This window comes from Oratosquilla oratoria, chromosome 4 (genome assembly GCF_046742065.1).
Source record: "Oratosquilla oratoria isolate Oo_2021 chromosome 4, ASM4674206v1, whole genome shotgun sequence".
In the NCBI taxonomy this organism is placed as follows: Eukaryota; Metazoa; Arthropoda; class Malacostraca; order Stomatopoda; family Squillidae; genus Oratosquilla; species Oratosquilla oratoria.
In genome coordinates, this window is record NC_134780.1 from 84,326,688 (window position 1) to 84,340,138 (window position 13,451).

At 38.4% G+C, this 13,451-nt stretch overlaps 1 protein-coding gene across 3 annotated transcripts in view; it reads right to left on the minus strand.

Annotated features, from left to right (window-relative positions):
* Nucleotides 1-362: 362 nt before the first annotated feature.
* Nucleotides 363-13,451, minus strand: part of Pi3K68D (phosphatidylinositol-4-phosphate 3-kinase catalytic subunit Pi3K68D) — a 119,514-nt gene continuing 106,425 nt past the window's right edge. For all 3 annotated transcript variants that reach the window (XM_076184611.1, XM_076184610.1, XM_076184609.1), the window contains 4 exons: nt 6,081-6,281; nt 5,702-5,904; nt 1,069-1,313; nt 363-717 (listed from right to left, as the gene is read on the minus strand). In XM_076184611.1, coding sequence (XP_076040726.1) covers nt 508-717; nt 1,069-1,313; nt 5,702-5,904; nt 6,081-6,281 — 859 coding nt within the window. In that variant the 3' untranslated portion in view covers nt 363-507. The remainder of the gene's footprint in view (nt 718-1,068; nt 1,314-5,701; nt 5,905-6,080; nt 6,282-13,451) is intronic.

The window sequence follows — 13,451 nt, forward strand, 5'->3', positions numbered from 1 at the left end:
GTGTTCCACACCGATCAATCACCATTTAACCAATGAAAACAAGAAGGAATACATAAAGATAATCAAAAGAATTTAGCCAAATGTGCAACCATGCAACACTTGTCGGACTTAAGCACATGTGCTTGACATTGCTGATAATTACTTCTCTTTTTTTTTCTTTTTTTCTTTCTATAAATCACAGGTGCCATGCATTATAGACAGCTAAAGCAAAATGTTCTTCTAGAAGCAACCCAGTCTTACAATTTAGGTACCTATCAAAATTCACTCTGATTGGAACCATACCCAATGCACAGCTATTTAGATCCCACTAGAATTTACAACTGAAGTTTAAAATAGGATAAAATATATAAATAAAACTGTCATTATGAACAATCAATATATCTCATGAATTCATTGGGTACAGGTAATTATAAACTATAAAATTATGAGTACAAGATTTTTTTTCTTTCTTTTTTCATCTATTTATTATTATTTTTCTTTTTATTATTATTATTGTTTTTTTTTTTATTATAGTGTATGTTGAATCATGTGACCCCTGGCTGTGTGGATACGATGTTCCAAGCTTAACCACTCACATGTTTCCTCTAGCAGATCTAATGCTGACAGTTTTAAGTAAGCACTTCCTAAGTATACATTTTCATTGAACTTATCTTCACTCCAAATACTCACTTCTAAAATTCGCTGTTTGATAATGTCTTGAGACATTCTATATGTGATCTGAAAAATGCAGGTACACAAACATTAATTTAATTGACATTTTAAATACTTTACATGAATTTAGTCAATGAAACTTTATTCTCCATATGAACTATGCTCCATGATTCCCTTCAACATGGGAGCCTTGGGTTTCTATCAAGAAAAATCTGGAGCAACAAACTGACTGATTGAACACTGCAATATGTTGATTTTAGCTCATACTGATACTTTTATTCAACTGAGGGGCAAAAATGGAATTTTTACTTATTAAGACCTCTTTCAGCTTGGTGGCAGTTTTCTTAATTGAATGAAATAATCTATGATGGCCAGTATACACTCTTACAGAGTGCTTAAGGGATTAAGCATATTTACCTGTTCCATAAAGGTTGGATGGCAAGTCTTCCGTAACACCTTAGTTTTCCTCTTTGTCTTCTTTTGTGGGTCAGGTAACAGGTAAAGTTTAACATAGGGAGATGGGTTCTCCCCCTTTACCATGGACAGGTTTCTAGCATGCTGTACCATGATTTGAAGTTGTCCTCGCAAGTACTGGATACTTACTTTAACTTGCCCTTTCATTTGCCCAGGTGCATATTGTAGAGTGTTGTGCTCATGAACATCTGGTAAATGTGGATAGAACATGAGCAAATATGAGGAAATGTCTACAGATCACTACTATCCAGAATATGAAAACTAACCATTCACACACTTTTCCATCCATTATTACAAGTGCTCACAATCCAATGTAGGAAGGGTGGGTGACATAATCATGATGTGTGTATTTACCTAGTATTTACCTACTTGTATCTTATGGGAAGGGGAGCTACACTTGTGGTGTCCCACTTTTGTATCTCGCAGTGTCTAGTTTGCTCTTAAATTCATGTATGGTTTTTGCACACACTATTGTGCGTGAGTGTATATAGGAAAGGACCAATAATCGTTAAGTCCTGTCTCCTCTTCTCTAATTTTCTAACATACCTAGATTAAAATTCATGTACAGTTCCAACTTAGTCTATATCTTTGATTTCCAATTATCATATTTAGATTTAAACTTATGTATTGTTTGAGCTTGGGTTATCCCCCTCTAAGGCAACGTGTCCGGCTACGTAGAGGGTCACAACCCTTCCAGCATTCCCAAGCGGCCTATATTTAAACCCACGTTGTCTGTACATTATTGTCAATTGTGTGTCACTGTAGCTTTGAAAAATTGTGACTTAATTCTTGTAACTATTCTGAAGATGACTTCCTGAAGTCGAAACATCAAATTAAATATGGAAGACTATGGAAGGTTTGTATTTGCCCACCCTCCTGAAATGAGACCTACATACATATAACAAGGATTTTTCCCCCTTACAAGGGAGGTAGCCAAAAAGGAAAAGGCATAAAATCATTCCCACCCATTCCATCCCAGAATACACTCCACACCCCTCCACCCTCCCTCTTATCTTAGCACCTCCTGGATGACAGGTCATCCCTGCACCTTGTCCACTGCCCTGGGTCAGAAGCAGTGTCGCAAGACGCAGCACATCCACAGTAAGGCCGCTTCATTAAATCGGCGACCCCCCTCTCCGTCCCCCCATTGCATAATAGGAGAAGACAAGGAGAAATCCCTTCGGGCTGCGTCAAATTTTGCTCATACATACTACCTCACCCCCCATCCACCCGCCCATTCCACCTCATGCATCCCAACATCATCCATATACAACCACTCTCCATTCACCCGTCTTCTGTCCTCTCCCGTCCTTCCTCAACAGACATTCCCCTCTTCCCCAAAGCCCCCTTCACCCCATCCATCCACCTCATCCTAGGACGTCCCCTCATGTTCACTCCCTCCACATCTGCCTTCCATACCTCTTTTATTAGTCTTTCTTCACTCATTCTTTCCATGTGTCCAAACCATCCTAATACTCTTTCATCAACCCTATCTCCCAACTCCCTTTCCACCCCTGTTCTCCTCCTCACCTCCTCATTTCTCACTCTATCTAGCCTAGTAACCCCCATCATACTTCTCAGACACCTCATCTCAAACACATTCAAACTCCTTCTCTCTTCCTCTCTTATGTTCCACGTTTCTGCCCCATACAATGCTGTAGGCACAAATCACTCCTTCATACAGTCTCCTCTTTGCATCTATTCCCAAATGTCTATTCCTCATTACACTCTTTAATCCACCAAGGCATTTACTCACTTCTCTCATTCTACATTCTACCTCCACATTCACTCCACCTTTTCCTGCCACATTTGCACCCAAGTATCGAAAACTATCCACTTCCTCCAGTCGCTCTCCCTTAATGCTCACTTCCAGTCTATTGCCACTTTCACCCCTTGTACATCTCCTCACCTTACTTTTACCCACATTTATCTTTAGCTTTCTTTTATCACATACTCTCCCAAACTCTGTCACTAACTTCCTCAATCCCTCCTCCGATCCTGCAAACAACAACTGGCTCACCTCCCACTTTTCTCCATTTTCTTTAACCATCTCCAATCCCTTGCCCACTACCCTTGCATTTACCTCTCGCACCACCCCATCCATGTATAAGTTGAACAGCCAGGGCGACATAACGCATCCTTGATGAAGTCCCACCTTTACCTCGAACCACTCACTCTCTCCATTTCTAATCCTGACACAAGTTCTACTACTCTCATAAAAATTCTTGACAGCTCCCAGAAGCTTTCCTCCTATCCCGTATATCTGCATAACCTCCCACAGTGCCTTTCTGTCTACCCTATCGTAAGCCTTTTCCAGATCCATAAAAGCCCAAAAAACATCCTTCCCCTTTCCTATAGCTTTCTCACATATCTGTCTTACCACAAAGATCTGATCTACACAACCTCTACCTGTCCTAAATCCACACTGTTCCTCACTAATTACTCCCTCTCTTCCTCCCATAAGCCTTCCCAACTACACTTAACAAGCTAATCCCTCTGAAACTACTACATTCACACTTGTCCCCTTTTCCCTTGTAAAGAGGAACTATACAGGCACTCCTCCAGTCCTCCGGCACTCTACCCTCTCTCCAGCAAACATTAAATAACCTCACCAGCCAGTCCACCATCACTGTACCTCCTTTTTTTAGACATTCTGCATGGAATCCATCCAGACCAGGTGCCTTACCTGCTTTTATCATCTTAACAACTGCCTTCACTTCATCCTTCCTTATTTCTCCTCCATTTTCCTCACTCATCACTCTCATTTTCTTAGCATTTCCCACTGCAGCTATCTTTCCCTCCCTATCCTCCTTCACATTTAGCAACTCCCTAAAATATTCTGCCCATCTTCCCTTACTGCCTTCTCTTCCATTATCATCTCTCCATCTGCACTTTTAACCTTTTCTTCTCTACTTGATTCGCCTCCTCTTCCTCTCTTAACTTCTTTCCTACTGTGAGAAAATTTTTAAATCTCAGTAAGAAGATTAATCAGTGCCAAAATGCTGTCGTGTTTAACTCAGTGTGTGTGTGTGTGTATATATATATATATATCATATATATATATATATATATATATATATATAAATATATATATATACACACACACAGAGCTTAACAGCTTTCCCTCTATGTAATATCTACCACAATGGCTTTCTGTTCACCCTGTCATTCGTGAATCCAAAAAACATCCATACCTTTTGCCAAACTTCTCACATTACCTTACCTTACATATCTTAACCAAATACCCTCTACCTTTCCAAGCCCACAGTGTTCCTCCCCAGTTACTCAAGTTAGAATCTTCAGTCACAGGAATTCACGGTCATACCGTCCACTAAGCAAATTGTTCTGCCAACCAGTGTGCAACTGATGACCCCTCCTACCCAACGAATCATTCGAAGTACCTGATTGGCGGACCCACATACGGCATTCTGCCCTCCCATAGGTTCCCTCACACCACAATTCCCTATTGGTTTTCTTTATGCTTACTATGCTCCTCTCTTTTAGTATATAAGTCTATGTATTCTGACCTTTGTCATTGCTTTTGAAAATGTGCACAGTGTACGAAATGTCAAGCTCCACTAAAACGCTACTCTTCTTCCTTCTGAATTTGAATCATGTCCTTTGGACCAGTGATAGCAAACTTACCTCCTGAAGCCAAGACTATGGTTAGACATCTTGAAAATCTACACAAGAAGATCATCAATGCATCAATTGCTTTTTTCTTTAATGAAATCTGTCTACAGGAAAACCTGCTGCCAAAATATACAAACATATATATAATATATATATATATATATATATATATATAATAACAAGGGAGACTGCCAAGTCAAAGGCACTACCACCCATTCCACCACCCTCGTTTCCCTCTTAGCTCCTTATGGATAAAGGGTCATCCCTACTTCCTACCCATTGCCCAGTTAAAAGCAATGCAGCAAGACACAGCATATCTATAGCAAGACCACTTCACTTAATCTGTCCCCTCATATGGCAAATAGAGAAAATGGGGAGAAATCCCTTTGGACTATGTCAAAATATCATTGACACACTACCACTCCCCGCTCACCCTTATCCCCTGTCTTCTCCCTTGCTCAGCAGACATTTCCCTCTTGCTCAAAGCCCATTCCACTTCATAAAAAAATAATAAGAGAGGTTCTTCTCTAACACAGACAAATGATACCCCCTCCCTTCTTTGTTTGGCATAGAAATGAGAGAAGTTGGGGAGAAAATCCCTTTGGGCTACATCAACATATCATCTATACAAAGCTATTTTCCAGTCACCCCTATCCCTTACCTTCCTTGCTCAACAGACATTCCCCTCTTGTTGAAAGCACCTTTCAACCCATAAAAAGAGAGAGAGAGAGAGATTTTTCTCTAAAACGGACAAATGATGTGTGGCTCTGTTCTGTAGGGGCAACTCAAAACTGTAATGAGTGTGTGTAACCATGCAGCTAATACCTCAATACAAGAATGAAACCCATGATAATACAAGAAATGAATGAACCAATAGATTTTATTGTGTACACAAAATATGATTTGAATACCATAATAAAACATGAAAACACATAAGTCCTACCTTTATCTTTAAGTTTTTTTATGTGTATATCAGTATCTTCTTCATCCCTGAGAAGAGGGTGAAAAAATGTGTATACAATATCTGAATGTGCAATTTCATCCATGAGATCAAAAAGGGTGCGTAGAAACAGCTCAATCTCATATTTTCGTTTCTCTGCCACAGCTTTAACCTCTGATCTTCCAATCTGAACACCTTTTGGCAAACTATAAAGTAAAAAATTAAGGAATTAAAGGAAATAATAAAAAAATTACTTGTATATGTGAACTCTCCACAGAATAAGTGAATTATAATATACCAAGAAGGGTTGAATATGGATTTACACATATTCCAAATGAATACTAACTTAAGCTCAAATGACACTTGAAATATAGAAACTTACCTATGTATTCTTGCTAATGGGAATATGCAACACAATTTCTGATGAAACTCAGAGAATTCTCTGTAAGATCTGAACAAATAAGAAGGTTCCCTTTGGTTTTCTCTTTCCACCTTAAGAATGTAGACATAATATTTGTTAGGGTTATATCTCTTCTGATAACTGTACAAGCTCACATGCTGGATCCTTCCATCTTGAGACATTCTGCAATGAGTACAATTTCATACTGATTACCATCTTAAAAGCAAGTTATGCTTACATCAGACTTATCCAATAACATAACAAAAATTCATGCCAAGAGTAATTTTCATTAACCCTTTAAAATTTACCCTCTACTGTATATTTTCCTCTTATCCTCATGAACACTAAATGACTGGGTGACAGATTCACCAGAAACCCAGTTCAGGATGGTTGTGTGTTGGGTTCCGGCTGCATAAATCTTAATCAGTTAATATTTAAGGAACTGTTCACATCCCTATAAACCAGAATCATGTATCAGTCTTTTCTGACTGAAGATCAATCTTCATTCTAAAAAAGATTCTGATCATTTTTTACTTTTATCATCCCTCCTTTTAACTATTTTCTTTGGAAAATGGGTTGTAGTACTTGCCTGGGTAACAAAATACATGAACAAAAAACACAAAACTGCCAAACATTTGTCAACACAATTGATATGGTTTAACGTCACACACTTCCCCTGTCGGGAGGGTAGGATGGTGTTCCTCACAGAGGGCTTTGTAGAGAGAAAAATATATATATATATATATATATATATATATATATATATATATATATATATATATATATATATATATATATATATATATATATATATTACCACTATAAAGTAATGTCGTAGCACATTGATAAAATAAACTTTTTATCCCATAAAAAGTTTAAATATACATATATATATGGATATACATATATATATATATATATATATATATATATGCGGAAAAACCACCAAGGAAAAAGAAAAACTGATGACCAAGCGCTTTCGTCTATTCAGACATCCTCAGGGTACATAGAAAAGAAAAAGTACACAAGAATATATACAAAGAGTATGAGGTCAGGGAAGGAACCAGGAGAGGTTGCGAGGATCTAATGTCAACCTGACCCGTTCGCGGCAGCGGACGTTTGGGCTACTACTTTTTTCACAATAAAATTGTCTAATTTATACATACCATGACTTAAATTTAAGTTATTGACAAATGTATCTTTGATCAGACTGGATTCTATTATATTTCTTGTCAAATATGACTTATCTTTAACAATTTCTTTAGCACCCTCCCAATTTATACAATGATTAAAATCCCTTAGGTGAATAAATAAGGCATTAGAAATTTGCCCACTCTTGACGCTATACTGATGTTGTTTTAACCTTACTTTTAATTCTTTTCCAGTCTGACCAATATAGCATTTGTCGCAATTTTTACATAGAATTGAATATATACATCCTTCTTCCTTATATGGAGAGTTTTTAATTAAAAGACTTCTAACTGTATTGGAGTTCTTAAATGCCACTTGAATGTTGAAAGTCTTAAGAATATGTGGTAGTTTGACGAAATTCTCGTTGAAAGGCAGTACAAGTAGGTTCTTTACATTAAAAGTTTTACTAGCTTTTTCCTCGTAGAAAGATTTCTTTGCCGATTTATAAGAAATCTCCACGAGGTGCTTAGGATATTTTAATTTTAAAGCTATGTCAAATATTCTTAAGAGTTCATCATCCAAAATCTCCGGACAGCAAATTCTATGGGCTCTCAGAAACATTGATGACAACACTGACATTTTTGTCCTGCAATGATGAGACAAGTAAAAATGTACGCATGAAAGAACATTGGTGGGTTTTCTATAGACATCAAATTTGAAGGACCTTTCCTTTCTGTAAATCATTACATCAAGGAAAGGTAAATGATTATTTTCTTCTATTTCCATGGTAAATTTAATGGAAGGGACCAAGGCATTGAGTTTAGTTAAGAACAAAGTAGGATCATCATTTGCAGGCCAAATACATAAGATATCATCAATGTATCTGTACCATGTGACAAAATGGGGGAGAATCTTAGGTAATAATTTAGTTTCAAAAAATTCCATGTAAAGATTGCTAAGAACTGGAGAAAGTGGGTTACCCATAGCCATACCAAACTTTTGCTGGAAAAAATTACCGTCAAATACAAAATATGAGTCAACAATGCATAATTTAATTAATTCAATGATAGTGGTGGTAGGCAGTGGCAACTCATGTTTCTTCAATTCTTCTTCAAGATACAACAATAAATCAAAAACCGGTACACGAGTAAATAACGAGGTAACATCATAACTTATTAACTTAAAATGGTGGTTTTTCCATATATTTAGAATCACGAGTTTATGTGATTTCTCATGCATATATATATATATATATATATATATATATATATATATATATATATACACATATATATTACCACTATAAAGTAATGTCGTAGCACATTGATAAAATAAACTTTTTATCCCATAAAAAGTTTATATATATATATATATGTTGAAATATGTATGACAGAATGTGTGGAAAGGGTGATGAGGTAAATGCCAAAAAACCGTTGGAGTTTATTACTAACGTTTCGTCCTTAAAGGACTTCCTCAGAGTATACACTAAGAAAATATTTTAGAGCTTATATACTTCATTTCTTACCCCATTCCTCCCCTATATCCGTCCTTCCTTCGTTCCGCTTCACCTCGAACAAAGTCGCTGGTCAACTTAGACAATTTAATAAATCCCTCCCTATGGTTATTACATGGTTTTGAAGCGATGTATGCTGCTTCTATTATTTTCCTTTCTTGTTTTCTTAGCCCTCTGTGAAGTACCTCTGTGTTTTCCCAAACACGCAGATGGAATCGGACATCTGTTCACCAAGGCAGGATTAAAAATTGCATATGGCACAGGGACCAAAATACATAATTAAAAACAAAAACAAAAAAGAATACCATATGGGTGCTGAGGACAGCCTGATATATAAAATTCCCTGTAAAAGCTGTCCCGTCAGTTATTTTGGGGAAACTGGCAGAGGAATAAGAAAACGACTATATGAACACAAGAATGACGTAAAAGCCCACCGGACATCTAATTCTCTTGTGGTTCATATAGACAAATTTGGCCACCTTCCTGACTGGGAAAATACAGAGGTACTTCACAAAGGGCTAAGAAAGCAAGAAAGGAAAATAATAGAAGCAGCGTACATCGCTTCAAAACCATGTAATAACCATAGGGAGGGATTTATTAAATTATTTAATTTGACCAGCAACTTTGCTCAAGGTGAAGCGGAATGAAGGAAGGACAGAGATAGGGGCGGAACGGGGTAAGAAATGAAGTATATAAGTTGTAAAATATTTTCTTAGTGTATACTCTGAGGAAGTCCTTTAACCACTTCACTCCGGGCCAAAATCTCGCAGGCAGCATTAGCTGCCAGACGTACGATGTTGCGTCATAATACTCTCATCATAAAAAATAGTCACCGCTTATATCAATCATTCTCTCTTTCACCAGTGAATTTTGATAACCATAGAAAATGTGATGAAGCCAGTTTAGAGAGTATGTCAATTACGAAGGGACAACTACAATAAATATAATCAAGATGCCGATATGGCAGCCTCGTGTATCCACTTGCTCCTCATGCTGCCTACGTAGGTGGCACCATATGGAAGAGGTTAACATACTGATCCCTCTGAAACTACTACAATCACACTTGTCCCCTTTTCCCTTGTGAAGTGAAACTATTCAGACACTCCTCCAGTCCTGCAGCACTCTACCCTCTTTTAACCCCTTCCATACGGTGCCGCATACGTAGGCGGCATGAGGAGCAAGTGGATACGCGAGGCTGCCATATCGGCGTCTTGATTATATTTATTGTAGTTGCCCCTGCGTAATGACATACTCTCTAAACTGTCTTCATCACATTTTCTATGGTTATCAAAATTCACGGGTGAAAGAGAGAACGATCGATATAAGCGGTGACTATATTTTATGATGCGAGTATTATTACGGCACATCGTACGTCTGGCAGCTAATGCTGCCCACAAGATTTTGGCCCGTACTGAAGAGGTTAAACAAACACTAAACAACCTCACCAGCCAGTCCACCATCATTGTTCCTCCTTTTTTAGACATTCTGCATGACATCCATCCAAACCCAGTGCCTTACCTGCTCTCATCATCTTAACAACTGTCTTCACCTGATCTTTCCTTATTTCTCCTCCATTTTCTTCACTCATCATTGTCATTTCCTTAGCGCTTTCTGCTGCAACTACCTTTTCCTCCCTATCCTCCTTCACATTTAGCAACTCCCTAAAATACTCTGCCCATCTTCCTCTTACTGCCTTCTCTTCCATTATCATCTCTCCATCTGCACCTTTTACTTTTTCTTCTTTACTTGATTCACCTCCTCTTCCTCTCTTAATTTCCTTCCAAAACATCTTTTTATTAAGTTCAAAATTTTCTGTCATATTCTTATCCCATTTCATGTCTGCTGTCCTCTTTGCCTCATTTATCTTATGCTTTACTTCCCTTCTCTTTTTTTGTACCTCTCATAAGATTCTATCATCCTATTTTGTAACCAATCTGTGAAAGCTTGCTTCTTCTCTTCTACAGCCTTCTTTGTTTCCTCATCCCACCACTCACTACCCCCATCCTTCTTGTTCCACACACCATCTTTGCATATCTTATGACTCCTTCCTTGAACCATCCCCATTCCTCCTCCACTCCTAGTTCTACTCTATCCTTCACTCTCTCCCACTTTTCTCAGCTTCTTCTTGTACTCCTTTTCTTTCTCATTTAAGCAGTTCACTTTAAGCACCTCCCTACCTTCTGTCCTTTTCCTCTTTCTCCATCTATCCTCCACTCTCAACTTACCTTCCACCATCCTATTTTGTAACCAATCTGTGAAAGCTCGCTTCTTCTCTTCTACAACCTTCTTTGCTCCCTCATCCCACCACTCACTACCCTTCCTTCTATTTCCTCCCATCCTTCTTGTTCCACACACCATCTTTGCACATCTTATGACTCCTTCCTTGAACCATCCCCATTCCTCCTCCACTCCTAGTTCTACTCTATCCTTCACTTTCTCCCACTTTTCTCTCAGCTTCTTCTTGTGCTCCTCCTTTTCTTTCTCATTTAAGCAGTTCACTTTAAGCACCTCCCTACCTTCTGTCCTTTTCCTCTTTCTCCATCTATCCTCCACTCTCAACTTACCTTCCACCAAAAAATGACCTGATATTCTTCCACTCTCTCCCCTTAGAACATGCACTGTACATCCTTAACTCTTCCTACTATACTCCTGGTTACCACTATATAGTCCATTAATCTCTACCACCCTTCCATCCACCACCCTCTCCCATGTGTACTTATGCTTGACTTTCTTCCTAAACACTGTATTTGCTATCATCAACTCTCTAGGCATATCTCCATCATAAACTCTCCACTACAATTTTTTCCTGAAACTCCACACTTCCCAACCACTCCATCTATTGGTTCATTTCCTATCCTAGCATTAAGGTCACCCAATACCAATACATTGACACTTCTCCCTAATCCCTCTATGCACTCATTTAAATCTATCAAAAAAGCCACTGCCTCTGACCCAGGGCAGTGGACAAGGTGCCGGGATTACCCATCATCCAGGAGGTGCTAAGATAAGAGGGACGGTGGAGGGGGGTGGAGTATATTTAGGGATGGAATAGGTGAGAATGGTTTTATGGCTTTTTCTTTTTGGCTACCTCCCTTGTAAGGGGGAAAAAGCCTTGGTGTATGCACTCATTTATATCTACCCAAAAAGCCTCCTTTCCTCTACACTCTTCTTACTACCAGGCCCAAATGCACTTACAAAAACCCACATCTCCCTTCCCAGTTTCACCTTCATCCACATCCACTACACACTTACCTATCTCTCCTCATCCTCTCTTCACTCCTGAGATCCTCCCAACTATACTAACTCCAACTTGTCCCTCCCTCTCAGCTTAGTTCCACTCAATGCCAACACATCCATCTTTCTTCTCACAAACATACTGCCTATCTCTTCCCTTTTACTCTCATGTGTACCATATCTACACACATTAAAAGACCTAAACCTTAGGGTACTGGTTGGAAAATTCCTCCTAGACCTTCTTATGCCTTTACTTTTTTTTTTAGGAATGTCCCCTTTGGGGCTACAGGGAGAAGGATGCCTAGTCCTATCCCCATCCCATTTTTGTCACCTCATATGACTCAAGTGGAAAGACTTGGTGGCAGTATTCTTTTCTCCCACCACAGGGTTAGGCAAAGAAAGGAAATAATATTCAGAGATATGGCACAGGACAGTAACAAGAGTGGGACAGCATAATGGAGGGGCTGTTGCAGTATAATAAAGTATCATCATTTCTCTATGAATAGAGATTTCCTCAACCACAGACAAAATGATGTGCAGCTCTGGTCCATAGGGGCACCCAAATAGACCCTAAAGTATCAGCTGCATCTACTTAGCAGCTTTTAACCCCACAATAACATGCAGCCAATACCCCAGATGGGTACAATGAAATAATATAATACTGAACAAGGTTGGTCCTACCACACTATTCAGTCATAGACAGTGCAGTTAGACACTTAAACAGCAAGATCTGATAGATGAAGCTGGTTTATCCTCATCACTTCATTATATGGTAATGCCCCTTCTCTTCCACTAAAAATATTCTATGGACTAGGGGAGAACATCTCTTCATGCCATAAAGAAACTAGAAAGAATCCAAAGAGCAATGACAAAGATGGCCCCAACACTTTCAAAATTGACATATAAACAAAGATTGTCTAAACTGGAACTACCAACTCTGGAACAAAGAAGGGAAAGAGGAGATCTATTGACCATTTACAGAATCATGAAAGGCATGGAAGTCCTTGACAGAGAAGACTTATCAAAGTGGGATAAAAGAAAAACAAGAGGACATGAAAAGAGATTCAAAAAGGATAGTTATAGAAGAGATCTGAAAAAAATAGTTTTCCACACAGTGGTGGATGTCTGGAACAAATTGGACAAAACAATAGTGTGTGCAAAAACCATACGAAAATTTAAGAACAAACTAGATGCTGAGAGATACAAAGACGGGTCACTACGAGCGGCTCCCCTTCCCATATAATACAACTAGGTAAATTCAAATATTCATAATTTTCCAATATTCATTCCTATCTTTTACACTCTCTCTTCAGATCTTCTATCTGTCTCCACAGATATTCCTCATGCATCTAAGGTACCTTTTATTCCATTCATCCACCTCACCGTGGTTTTTTTTTCTTGAAGTTAATTTATAGTTTTAGAAAATACTGTCTTTTTAAGCTATTCCATGACCCGTCATCTAGGAGGTGCTAAGA